General features: G+C 45.7%; 1 protein-coding gene across 2 annotated transcripts in view; it reads right to left on the bottom strand.

Moving 5' to 3' along the window:
• Positions 1-720: 720 nt before the first annotated feature.
• WDFY1 (WD repeat and FYVE domain containing 1) overlaps positions 721-14,146 on the bottom strand; it is a 28,077-nt gene continuing 14,651 nt past the window's right edge. For both annotated transcript variants that reach the window (XM_081910512.1, XM_081910513.1), the window contains exons 7-12: positions 12,667-12,793; positions 11,783-11,888; positions 9,735-9,836; positions 9,171-9,301; positions 5,914-6,022; positions 721-3,587 (exon numbers count right to left, since the gene is read on the bottom strand). In XM_081910512.1, coding sequence (XP_081766638.1) covers positions 3,528-3,587; positions 5,914-6,022; positions 9,171-9,301; positions 9,735-9,836; positions 11,783-11,888; positions 12,667-12,793 — 635 coding nt within the window. In that variant the 3' untranslated portion in view covers positions 721-3,527. The remainder of the gene's footprint in view (positions 3,588-5,913; positions 6,023-9,170; positions 9,302-9,734; positions 9,837-11,782; positions 11,889-12,666; positions 12,794-14,146) is intronic.

Genomic DNA, 14,146 nt, shown 5'->3' with positions numbered 1-14,146 from the left:
TTGAATATCTGCAGGGTTGTGCTGATGTCCTACTGAGTTTAATGGCACTACTCCCAAAGGAAGCCATTCCAAATGCCCTTCAAGCCTTGTTGGGCTTTAAATGGGGCAAACACACCTCTGCTGGACGTATGGGCTTGGGTGGGAGGCGGTGCCAGGCTGCAGCTGGCACGGTGACTGAACTGATGCCATTGCATGATGTGTGCCTTTCCACTGTCTGTCGTCGGGGATCTCACCAGGGGCACTTCATTGGGCAGGTGGGAGAGGGAGCTACGCACCAGGGAATGACACCAACAACAGCAGCCAGAGACATAGGCCAGCTGAGAAGCACCCCTCTCGGACCAACACAAAGTGGGTTTGGATTGCTCTGTCGGTGTTTAGGTTTGCAGCGTTAAGTTATTTCCTAGGCTCTTTTACAGTAGGCTCATCCCAGATTTCATCACCTATTACGACAATTCAAATAGGTACCCTTCTTCCCCTCTCTATTCCTAGACTGTGCGAGCATAGTTCACCAAGTTTCGGATATTCAACTTTCTCAATTCTCTCCTCACCCCCAAACTATTTCATTCGTACCTGGACCGTTCCTTCCACTGTAGTGTTTTAAGCAAGCAATTTCTCTCTGCTCATCCACTTAGACAATCTTTTCTGTAAAGCACACACACAGCAAGTTATTTCTTCTCACAAACAAAAGACAGGTCATCAGAACAGAGAGGCGAAGGGGAATAGTATCAGGAAATATTCTTTTCTTTTTTAATTGTACAATATTCAAAGTTTTTTTCTTCCAAAAGACAGGAGGGAGAACGAAGAACAGCCATAACAGAGTCTCAGATAACAAAGGATACAGTATTTCACAGAACACAGCTATCTGACAAAAGATACATTAGTACTTGTTGCTCCCACATAAAGAAAGGCTTTAATGGGAGGGGGGGAACAACTAGGTAAGTGTGTCAAATCAAGTCAAAGTAATTGCACATTTAAAATTACTGGGACCATTATTGTTACATTGCACAGCATTGTGTTTGTCCTTCTGCTCACCCCAAAACTGTTTTCTATACAAACACACAATCTAAGTTTTCAGGGAAGGGTTTGACGACTTTGGAGAACTCCCGTGTTTTGAATTATGCAAACAAACTTGTGTTTTCCCAACAAAATCTCTCCACGGATCTAGACATCTTAATGTCAAATTCTCCAAATTACCAAAATATAGAATAAAATAAAAATTATTCAATCACAGAGCAAATTCAGCATCCTTTGGCAAAATACTCACAGAAGAGTCTAAGTGCAGTTGCCAAGAGGTGGAAATTCTTATTCTGTGGTCTATGCAGCTAATAACCAAAAAAGTAGCCAATCAAGTTGGAAAATTTACTCTGTAGGGTCAACTATAAATGCTGAAACAATGGGTGCCCCCCCCCTTGCTGCCGGTTATCCCAGGTTTCCAAGAGAGGAAAAGGGAACATATGCTCTAAGGCAATTTTTTGAGGGAAGGTGGGGTAGAGATGTAACAAATGATTTCAAGTCGGGTAGTTTTCAAAACAAAGATGTGCATTTCCAGATAAAGAAAACTTTTCCTCTGGACACTGAGGTGAACTGACTCTGGTTTAATCCATACAAGTGCAGTTCCACTTTTCATGCAGTCCAATAAGGCAATGAGTAGTAGAAGTTTACTGATTCAATGGGGCCATCTTCTTCCCAGAACGCATCAACTCAAGAGAGAAAACTGTTCTCTATAAAGATTGTGCTACTCTTCAAACTTTATGATAGGATGCAGGCAAAACTGCTGCCTTCATGTTTTTCCTCCCCGCACCTTGACCCTAAAATGATCACCTGCATCTTTTTTTCCTGAGTTTTCATTCTAATGAAGTAACTCAAATCTTGCACATAACTGCAGCACGTAGCATTGATCTAAGTCCTAGTGTGATCGTCCGCAAACACAACATTTCACCTCAGAATATTATACTGCCCCTCCTCATATGCATCTCCCTAACACAAAACACTTAAAAGACTTGATTCTTTAGTGATTTACACACTTATAAAACAGTATACAATTAACACTGGCCTTATGAAAGTTTTTCATGGCAAACACCAAATAGCTCTCTCCCCCCTCCCCCGCTTTAGTACAACATTTTCAGAAAATGTTTTAGAAAAACATTTCCCCTAGTGATACTATACATTGAGACAAGAGATATTGCTACCTGATCGGAGGGAAATTGAGCAGTTCAGATCTATTACCCTACATGAACTAACCTTTGCCGTGGATCTTACACAGGTTTTTAGGCAATGATTTTATCCCATTAATGCTAGCGATCGCACTGGCCCGAGTTCACAAAGCTACATTTACTCCAAAAATTTAAACTCAACAGTGCCAATGAAGCAAATGAACAGAGAGGTGACTTGAAATGATGCTCAGGTTACGAAGGATCATTCCCTTCTCCTTATACTGCTGTAAGCGCAACGTGACAAATCGGTTTCATTCTCAAAGTCTGCGGGCTTCTTTAATCTCACAACTTTCCGCTGCTACTCATCCCATCCATTTTTAACTGCAGGAGCTCTTATCTATGCGCCCCACCCCAAAATTAGTTATTGCTGAAATGTTTTTAAAAGCATGCTCAGCACTGGCTGAAGAAAGTAAGATCAAAGTGACACACACTTCTCAGTTATTATGACTTTTTAAGGGGGGAGGATGCAGGAAGCGCCATCATCTGGGGAGCGGAAAGAACACAACAACTAGTTTACTCAAAGTGTGCAGGTTGTTGAGTTCACACGGCCTCTATTGTAACACATATTTACATGTAAGGCATACGACAAGACACGTCAATTTGCTTTTAGTGTTACAGGGGGGGAAAGTCATGATTTTGGCCAGATACAAAAATTCTCAAGACAACCTGACGTAATTCTCAGTCTGAACAACTCTGAAAGAATAAACAGAATTCATAGAAAATTCTCCACCCAAAAAAATCTTATCCATTTTCTCCCCCTTATTGCAATGCTGCTTGGAGGTGAAGAGATGCTTTCTTCTTTCCGTCAAAAGGTATATATTCTTATGTTTGTGAGGCAGCCTTCACAGCGGCTGTTCATAAGATAAAACTAGCCTACAGGGATGGTTTACAAGGACGGAGAATAAGTTACAACTATTTGCACACTCTGTTGTCACTACACTCATTTTGACCCTTTGCCACTGTACAGTATTATTTCAGCAGAGAAAAAGCACACATTGAAGACTACAAGTAAATCGAATGAGGAGTGGTCTCTCTAGGCAAGGAGTTGTGGTTGGTTTTTTTGCACTTAAAGCCTTTTCTGCCTTCATTCCATAGGCTGTGAACTTGTAGTTGGGCAGGCTCCGCTGTTCCTGGTAAGCATCACAGAAGAATTCTGCTCCACTCTCTCTCACACACAGAGACACACAAAAAGGCTGTCCATCTTGGGAAAAGCAGAGTTCACAGAGTCAAGCAGCCGGCATTTTGGTGGCAAGAATCACAGAAGGGAGTGTTATCCATTTGGTGCTTCGGGTACATTAACTCGGCAGGCCCAGGTCAGCGGGAAGCGAAGCCGGTCGCAAGGCCACAGCCCACTACTGGTGTCATGTCCCATATCTGAAGAAGAAGATGCAGAAGCAAAGTAAGACTCTGTGTGACGTATGGCAGCAGAGCCAACATGTTCAAACTCAAGAGCCGCCTGCAGTTCAAACACGTATTGACAGTTTTTCCGGGTCATGTGGCCAGCGTGACTAAGCCACTTCTGGCGCAACAGAACACCGAAACCAGAGCAGCGCACAGAAACACCGTTTACCTTCATAGCTATCAAGTTTCCCTTTTTACAAGGGAAATACCCTTATTCCAAATAGGATTCCTCGCAAGAAAAGGGAAAAGTTGACAGCTATGTTTACCTTCCCGCCAGAGTAGTACCTATTTATCTACTTGCATTTTGACGTGCTTTCAAACTGCTAGGTTGGCAGGAGCTGGGACCGAGCAACGGGAGGTCACCCCATGATAGGGATTCGAATTGCCGACCTTCTGATCGGCAAGCCCAAGAGGTTCAGTGGTTTCCATCTCTCCAACGGTTTGACTTCACCCCCGAAAGCTCGTTCCTCCATTGTCTCCCGAGACAGACAGATGCCAACAACATGATTGGTGGCAGCGCTGCTGTTGAGACCCTTCGTAAGACAGGTGGTGACCCAGCAGTTTCAGACCAATGATTTATCCCACCTTTCTGTCAGATAAAGGTGATCAAAATGGGGGGGGGGGATTCAGCAGGCAACACATGGATAGAATGTAAGAACAATGACACTTATATTTTGCAAAAGCTAGTTGGTTATTTAACTCTACAGTCGTACTTTGGTAGTCGAACACAGCTGTTCAACAAATAGGCTCCTGAATGTCGCAAACCCAGAAGTGACTGCTCCAGTTTGCGAACGTTTTTTGGAAGCTGAATGTCCAAAGCGGCTTCCGATTGGCTGTGGGACGCTCCTGCAGCCAGTAGGAAGCCACGCCTTATTTTTCAAACCGTTTCGGGAGCTTGCACCCTGAGGAGGTCACTTCAGTGCTGCAAACACACCATTACTTGACACATGAAATAGTCCACACTGAATTCAGGTTATCAAGTAATAAGGATGGAACAGAAAAGGTTGTTTTGATTCTAATCTTTCCAAAGCTAAAGCTAAATTGGGAACTTAAGGGGAATTTTATCCTTCAAGGGCATAGATCTTCCTTCTGTGGGCATAACATTTTTATATAAAAAAGGGGGGGAGAGGAATGCTTCATAACCATTAATTCTTAAAATGCTGGAGTATTTTCAATACTTGGGGGGGGGGAATGGGAAGTAAACAATAAACGTCTGGAGATTCAACAGTCCACTTGTTCAGAAAACTAAAACAATTTGGCTTGTGAGATTATTAAGCAAATTCTTATAAAGATGAACCGAAACAGAGAACAAGTTGCCCAGTGTCTGGTGGTTGGCGACAGCTAAGAACCACAAAGGGAGTATGGTAACAGGATGCTAGCTACTTCCATCATGCCCTGCTTGTGAACTTATCAAAGGTTTTCTAGTTGGAAGTCACTGGAGAAAGTATTCATTATTTAGCCATGTGCAACAAGCCAATACTTATGTGCTTAAAACACAGAGAAATGTTACATGATCCACATTTATTAAACACAGTCACTCCCATTTTAATTTATTGCAGATTCCTAGCTAGAAATATTACTGCTTCTGCTTCAGTTCCAACAGATGATAGATCTGACACTGACTATTCAGAGATGACCCATTTAACTCCACTGACTTCAAAGGGTCTACTCTGAGTAGGACTAATGTTGGATCCCACCCAGTGATTTGATCCAGAAGCATCTGAACAGAGCTAAAGGGGAAGGATGGGACTTTCTCCACCTCAATGAATCCTACAAAAATGGTTCAAAGGCAGCCAGGGCAATAACAACCTCAGATCAAAGGTGTGGAGCTAAAAGAGGTATAGTCTTACCTTGGAAGTCGAACAGAATCTGTTCCATTCGACTTCCAAAACATTCAGAAACCAAAGCACGGCTTCTGATTGGCTGCAGGAGCTTCCTGCAGCCAATCGGAAGCCCCAGAAGCCCCGTTGGACATCCAAAAAACTTTTGAAAACTGGAACAGTCACTTCCAGGTTTTGATCATTCAGGAGCCAATTTGTTCAGGAGCCAAGTTGTTTTGAGATCCAAGATACAACTGTATTTCCTGAAAAGCAACTAGACAACTTTGTGCTACCCATCAAAGGCAGAATGGCTCAACAGTTTTAGTAGACCAAAACACCCTGCTTCCTGTATCTCTGAAGAATAAAACTATTAAGTCTATCCAAAACATTTGGTTGACATATCTACTACCTTTTGGAAACTGTGTAAGCTACTTGCAGGTCTTGGCCAAGACAGATGGGGAGGGGGGAGAGAATCATACCTTCACTACACGATCGCTTCCACATGTCACCATTAGTCCCCTTGAGATGTCCATGGACATATGGGAAATGTTATGTTTTCCTTCGTGAAAAGTTGCCAGAGATGTGCGGCTTGAAGAGGGGAGAAAAATGAGTTTAAATAAGGGCATTTGCTAGACGTTTCTCAAACCAGGCACAGGAAATTGCTTCAAGACAGAAAGACACTTCAGGGAAATGAGATTTCTGAAAAGTTAATGTGTCATGTTCAGGATCAGCCTCAGCATATGAATGACATTTGGAGAACTGACCAGTTCATTAAGGTCCTATTAAGCTCTAAATATTCAAGAGTGAAACCTTCAGACCTTTGGCTCCACTGCTGATCTGTGAAAGCCTCTGTACAATGAGAAGATCAGTATTTGTAACCCACATGCTTCTTCCTATTTTTTTTAAAAAAACGACTGGTTTATGTCTCTTTGCTGTTTGGCATGGACTGGTGCAAATGCTGTAGCACATCCATCCTCAATCTGTAGCCCTCCAAATATTTTGGATAACTCAACAGGTTGGGGAGGACAACAGTGGTGCCATGAGCTCAGTGAGGCCAAAAAAGGTTACAGTGGTGCCCCGCAAGACGAATGCCTCGCAAGACGAAAAACCCGCAAGACGAAAGGGTTTTTCGGGTTTTGCGACGCTTCGCTAGACGATTTTCCCTATGGGCTTGCATCGCAAGACGAAAGCCCATAGGGAAATCTCGGGGACCTTTTTTTAAATGCTGGCGGTGGGGAGCAAAGCCTTCCCCCCCCTCCGGACTTCAGAAGAGGTCCAGGAAGGCCGGCGGGGGCGAAAGGCTTTGCTCCCCACCGCCAGCATTTTAAAAGCGGTCCGGGATAGCAGGGAAGCGCTTCCCGCTATCCCGGACGGCTTTTGAAGGCAGGCAGGGGGGGCAAAGACTTTTGCCCCCCCCCGCCCGCCTTGGGAAGAGGTCCTGGACCTCTTCCCAAGGCGGGCGGGGGGCAAAAGTCTTTGCCCCCCCTGCCTGCCTAACCGGGGGCTTTTAAATCGCCCCGGGACTGTCCGGGGCGATTTAAAAGCCCCCGGACGGCTTTTGAAGCCTCCCCCCGCCGCCCGGCATCGGGGCAGGAACGCCTCCCCCCGCCGCCCGGCTTCGGGGCATCGTCCCGATGCCGGGCGGCCGGGCAGGAACGCCTCCCCCCGCCGCCCGGCTTCGGGGCATTGTCCCGATGCCGGGCGGCGGGGCGAGAAAGCCTCCCCCCGCCGCCCGGCTTCGGGGCATCGTCCCGATGCCGGGCGGCGGGGCAGGAACGCCTCCCCCCGCCGCCCGGCTTCGGGGCATCGTCCCGATGCCGGGCGGCGGGGCGAGAAAGCCTCCCCCCGCCGCCTGGCATCGGAACCATGTCCCGAAGCCGGGCGGCGGGGCGGCAAAGCCTCCCCCCGCCGCCCGGCTTCGGGGCATCGTCCCGATGCCGGGCGGCGGGGCGAGAAAGCCTCCCCCCGCCGCCCGGCATCGGAACGATGTCCCGAAGCCCAGCGGCGGGGCGGGAAAGCCTGGGCGCGCTTGCAACTCTCCGCAAGGAGCGCTCCCGCTGCTTGCGGAGAGGTCCGCGCCTGTCCTGGACCTTTTCTGAAGGCAGGCGGGGGGGGGCAAAAGTCTTTGTCCCCCCTGCCTGCCTTCCCAGGGGCTTTTAAATCGCCCCGGACAGCGGAGAAGTCCTCCGCTGTCCCGGGCGATTTTAAAATGCCGCCCGCCAGAAGAGGTCGGGGGAAGGCGGTTTCCATAGGAACGCATTAATTGATTTTCAATGCATTCCTATGGAAAACCGTGCATCGCAAGACGAAAAACTCGCAAGACGAAGAGACTTGCGGAACGAATTAATTTCGTCTTGCGAGGCACCACTGTATTTGGTTGGCCTGATATCTTACAGAGGATACTTCCAGAACATCAGTAAGTGGTGGTCAATAGGAATTTGCATGAACTGATGGGGTATCAGCTCCGATTTGCTTTGTGATCCTTTGGGGTGGGAGAATGAGTTCCAGTGTATAACTAGACTCCAATAAATCCACACAGCAAGATAATTATAGCAACAGGCCTTTCCTGCTCTAGCAAGTGACGCAGGTGATAATAAGATAAATGACTCACTCAGGGATGTTTTTAAGTTTTACTATGATTAACTGCTCATATTCAAGAGGGGTGGGGAGACAGGAAGATGACCATCTTGCCAATGCTAACAAACAGGAGCAAGTAGGGATTTCTGTTTACAAAACAAGGTTGGGATGGTGGAGGTTGGGGAGGAAAGTGTCTTCAGCTCCAGCATTTGAAACTGCTAGCCGAAGCTGGAAAGAACTAAATGCAGAAAAAAGGAAAACGGGGAGGAAGAATCAGGTAGGTGCTGGACTCTCTTGCTCTTTATTTTGATGAGGTTCCTACTTCAGGATAAAGGATAAAACAGCCTTGTAAGGTTCACTGAATTTCTAATTAAAAGCTGAAAGTTGCACTTTAGCTAGCCATAGAGGATTTGTTTGCTAACCTGCAACGATTGTGGAATATTTGGAAGCAAACTACAACTACTACAATGAAAGATCATTGGTGTTAGAAATCGTATGTACATTTAAAATATCTAACATAGGTTTGATAATGAATAAATTATGGAATATAGCTAAAAAGGTAAAGGACCCCTGGACGGTGAAGTCCAGTCAAAGGCAACTATGGGGTTGCAGCACTCATCTCGCTTTCAGGCTGAGGGAACTGGCGTTTGTCCACAGACAGCTTTCCAGGTCATGTGGCCAGCAGGACTAAACTGCTTCTGGAACAGAACACCATGACAGAAACCAGAGTGCATGGAAATGCCGTTTACCTTCCAGTCGCAGTGGTACCTATTTATGTATCTACTTTCACTGGCGTGCTTTCGAACTGCTAGGTTGGCAGGAGCTGGAAGAGAGCAACAGGAGCTCACCCTGTCATGGGAATTCAAACCGCCAACCTTCTGATCGGCAAGCCCAAGAGGCTCAGTGGTTTAGACCACAGCGCCACCCGCTATATTGAAGCTCTCGCTCTCTATTTTTTAACCCTTAGCTGACAGCTAGGAAAGCAAAGCAATGAATATTTGAGTAGAGCTTTACATAATCTGGCTCATAATTAGTGTATACTCCCCCCCCCCTTCCCTTTTGGGATTTTCTTTGGTTTGGTTTGTATTGTATACAATGTCCTTCAGTTAATTAAAAAAAAATCACTAAAAACAAAGGAGTCTTTTCTAAGCATACTCACTCTTCGTCTTTGATTGAATCAAAACAGGCATCACAGACCCGGACCTGGAATTCAAAGCCCATCACTGGATAGCTGGAGCGTTTTGTGCTGCATTTCCCACACACTGCCTTGCCACATTTCCTACAGTGATGCTGGGCGAGAGAATTGAAATGGAGGAACAAGAAAGATGGAAAATTATCAAACCAAGCAAAATAAAAAAGCCAAATTACCACAGCACTTCCAATTATTAGCTGCAGCCAACTGTGGTTTTGGGGAGGGGAGATTCACCACAGACTCTCTCTCTAGTTCTAGCCCCTCCAAACAGTGAGCAACTCAAGAAAAAAACCCTCAGATTAAGAGCTTGATAGACAGGCAAGTTGATATGGAAGAAAATGGTCCTTAAAACATTGGTCCAGACTATTTAGGGCTTTGTAAGTCAAACACTGCATCCGTTCTCGTTTCAATTAGATTGAAGGGAGATGGGGCACTCCTAGTGCTGAAATTAGGCAAGAAACATTCATCCTTGCTGCCAGCGCCATACATGGCCGGCACCAAAATACTTTGCAGGTGGGAGGACAGACTCACCTGCCTCAGCCCCAGAGTCTTTGTGTCCCACATCTGCTTTATGTTCCAGAAGAAAGGCTGCTCGCATTTCTGACAGGAGTCGCTTTCCAACCACTGAGGGGCCTGGGAGCAGAAGAGGCAACAGAAAACGTTTAAACATGTTGTTGCAAAAGGGGAGAAACCCGCTTCCCCCAAATCCCGTAAATGTCGCTGGAATTAAGGATGTTTATTTATTAACCTTTGTTTATTTATTGCTTTGCGCTAGCAACAAAGCTAGAAATGCGATTAAGGTCTTCAACTGAGAGGAGCTGTGAAAAGTCCCCAAAACGCAAGCCTGCCTCGTAAAAAGCGCCACCCTCCAGATGTAATTAGTCCAATTTAGTGTCAAGCTGTGTCCATGAGGAATTAATGAAATGGGGCCTTGTCTCCCAGATCTTTGTGTGCCTCCCCCACTTTGCCCTTAGCTGTGGCATTTTCCGTTTCCACCACGCTAATGAGGAAGCCTCCCTTTGCCACATCTGAATTATTAGCCTGCTGCAGGCTTCGAAGCTCCCCAGTTTTCAGTGTCTGGATGATTAAGAAGAGATACCACATAATTGGAAAAACTGAAGCATTCCACAGCCAAATAATCATGCCTTCCGTTTTTCACTCATAACCTGACGTTAAACATGTCCTGTCCTCATTTCTGAGCACTATAGATGCCACTTAAAGCAATTAACTGAGCTGTTGCCTGGACCTCTCTTCTGTATATGAATCAGCTTCTATTCCTGTCCTCACTCTATATTGGGGCGGCTCAGAAACCCATGGAAGGACCAGATTTCCCCCCACCTGCTTCCCTAGAGGCAGACACCGGAGGTCTACCTAATTGAAGTTTTCCATACACTAATAGAAGCAGAGCAATTCAAGTTGCACTTATTGCCTGAAAGCTACCTTGGCACACCCCTGTGGGCTTGTCACTACCTGACCTTGAGTTTAAGGTTTTAGCCTTTGTAGCTGCTGAAAAAAACCCTGAAAATGTGACAACAACAAAGCTCCCCCCTTCCCCTATTTATTTGCTTTTTTGAAGAACTATCCGAAAACAAACAGAGTCTGGTCATTCCTTAAGTATCAACATCCCTTTAACCAAGATTCCCCAGTAGGTGACGGAGGCCTGTAAGAATGATTATAAATAAATGCAACATGCCCCAAAGTAGAATCTGCTTATGGCTGGATTCAACTAATACAGTGTGATAGTGGAGGCCCAGTCATTTGAGAAAGCAGTGCGATAGTGGAAACCTCCATACCAGGGTGCAGAAGAAGAGGGGAGATTGGTTCCATCTGGCAGGCAGAAATGCTTGTGCCTATTGAACGATCATATTACTGTGACGTTGAATGCGGCAGCTAGACTGGTGACTGGGAGTGGCAGCTGAGACCATATAACACCGGTCCTGAAAGACCTACATTGGCTCCCAGTACGTTTCTGAGCACAATTCAAAGTGCTGACCATTGGTGCTGACCATTAAAGCCCTAAACAGCCTTGGCCCAGTATATCTGATGGAGCATCTCCACCCCCATTGTTCAGCCCAGACACTAAGGTCCAGTTCTGAGGGCCTTCTGGCAGTTCCCTCACTGTGAGAAGGGAGGTTACAGGGAACCAGGCAGAGGGCCTTCTCGGTGGTGGCACCCGCCCTGTGGAACACCCTCCCATCAGATATCAAGGAAATAAGCAACTATCTGACTTTTAGAAGACATCTGAAGGCAGCCCTGTTTAGGGAAGTTTTTAATGTTTGATGTTTTATCATGTTTTTAATATTCTGTTGGGAACCGCCCAGAGTGGCCGGGGAAACCCAGCCAGATGGGCGGGGTATGTATGCATGCATGCATGCATGCATGTATGTATGTATGTATAAATAAATAAATAAATAAATATAATAATAATTTTCCCTAGCTAACTGCCTATAATCGAGAGGCCTGTGAAGAGAACACAGAAATCTGAGCAGAACTAGAGCATCATTGCTATGGGACCATAGCTTCTTATCTGCGCTCAAGGGAAATGAGATAAAGCCTTTGGGCCTGGTGGCAATTCCTACCTCTTCTCGGCTAATATCCATATTCCAGACTGTGATCCCTCCATCAGCTGAACAAGAAACCAGTTGTCGTGTGAGCTGGAGGTAGCAAAGGGCCTGAACTTTGTCACTGCACAGCAAATAAACAAAAAGCATTCTCCATTTCAGTATTTAAAACTGATACAGAACCTTAGCCATGTTTCTGCAGGATGCAGTTGAAACGATTTCCGTCTCTTGAAATTTTGTTTCCATCTTAGGCTTCTTAAAGATTCATGCTGACAGGAAGTTTCCCCTGATGCCACACGAGTCACATGGCCTTAGGTTTTGTTGTTTTTGAAAGAAGGGGGGGGTGCACAATGCTACTAATAATGGTCATGACAGAAGTTACAGTGAAACCCCCATTATCACCACAGACATTCTCATGCTCTCCTTCCTAGTTATATTACTGCTTCATTTGTAAACAAAGGGACAGCTGATTTGACCAGAGAAGTAAATTTTTACCCGTTTTGTTAATTTCATCTATTAATTTCAAATACCAGATACTGCCCCCCAACCCTGCAAAATTTTGGTATGTAGTGCTTTTCAACAGTTTTGTATGTAGTCACAGAACAACAATTCCCAGAGTTCCCTGGGAAGGAGGACTGATTGATTAAACCACTCTGGAAACTATAGCTCTGTGAGGGGAGTAGGGGGTCTGCTAACAGTGCTTAGCATGCTGAACAAACTATAGCTCCCAGGATTCTTTGGGGGAAAGCCAGGACTGTTTAAAGTGGTCTCATGCTGCTTTAAATGTATAGCACAGATGGTGCTCAAAGAAAGGGCAATGCAGTATTCCTCATCCCTACGTTAACACAACCAAGGACTGAACCAGCAGCAGTAAGAGCTGGGAAAATAGAATGTTAGCATACTGATGGCCTTGAAGCAGAAGCGTCCGACCTCTCCTTCCTCCAATATCCCACATGATTATGCTGTTATCAGATGCTCCAGAAAAGAGTAGCCGCTGAATCGGATCCCACCACAGGGAGGCAATGCTTCCTAGGTCAGGGAGGAAAAGGAATAAGTGCATTAGCTTGCAGATCCTTCAGACTTCTGGTAAATGGGAGTGGCAGGCTTGGAATATAATACTGCACTTCCAAAGGTTAGGTATAAATCTTCCCTTTCACAAAGGGATACATTTGCCTAGTTTAGACAATCATTCCTGGCTTCATAAACCATGTAATAAATCACAAAGCAGCAGACTTGAACAGCACAGCAGACAAGCACACCTAAACTCAGGTTTAAAAGTTCAGAATAAGCCAGCCATGTGAGAAAGTCTTCATGACAAGCAATGAAGACGATGAGAGACTAGAAATATTTCACAGGACCCCAAAACGTTCCCCAGAAATCACGCTTCGGTTACCAAATTATGCCTTCAAACAAAGTAGAGTTTTTCAAGCTTGCTTCATACAAACAACCTCTGAAATTGACTCTCAGTAGTCAGCATCTTTATCAGGCCTGTTTATCTGAACCAGCTGTGATTCGAGTTTGCCCCGCTGTCCTTGTTTGTATAGCAGAGCCCCAGTATTGACCATTTCCACATAATTCTTATTGTCTAGCATTCACAGTCTACTATAAAGGTACATAGAAACGGGCAATTTTCACTGGAGCACAGCTGAATAAGTTAATCAGTGCTGGTCCTCATTTTTCTCAGTGTATGTAGCTGTGCAACTAATTATCTGCTCTGGCAGGGCCATACATCACTGTTAGCACACAAGTAAGAGATAACCAACCACACACACACACACCTCTGCTTCAGATAATGGTCTGAAGGCATATGTGGTGGCTTAGGGTTGACGCTAAGATGTTTGGCAGTGTCTGGATGTAGATATGAACTATAAATAAGCCACTCTGAACCTGGTAGTGCCAAAGCAGGTTGCAGGAATAGACCTTTGGGGAGGGTCGTCTCAACTTTTGAAACTAGGAACCAGAGTCCAAATTTGCATTCCAACCTGTCGGTTCCCACCCACTTTCTTCACCCGCAGCAACAGGCTGAGGAGACGGATGGCAGCCATGGGGAGAGATACTTGTCACAGCAAGCCATGTGTCACTGGACATGGCCATGACAAAACTGGCGTGGGAAGGGGGTAATAAGAGGGACAAGGCTGGGTGGGGAAAAACAATGTTCTTGAGGGTCTCTATGATAGACAGTTCAAGTCCTCAATGAGTCCTCATGTGTCAGTTAGATCTGAAGGCATACAAGGTTGCTGAAGTTGAGCAGGCCTGAGTCCGCTGAGAGCATGATTGGCAGGCCACCTGAGAACCATCTGCGCACCACCCTGGATTCCGCAATGGAAGGAAGGCAGGACATAAAGGCAGGAAAACTAACAAAAGAAGCAATAATCCCCAGCT

The sequence above is a fragment of the Podarcis melisellensis genome, assembly GCF_964234715.1.
Source record: "Podarcis melisellensis genome assembly, chromosome: 5".
Lineage (NCBI taxonomy): Eukaryota > Metazoa > Chordata > Lepidosauria > Squamata > Lacertidae > Podarcis > Podarcis melisellensis.
Note: the sequence above shows the minus strand (reverse complement) of the source record. Positions and strands in the feature narration are given on the sequence as shown.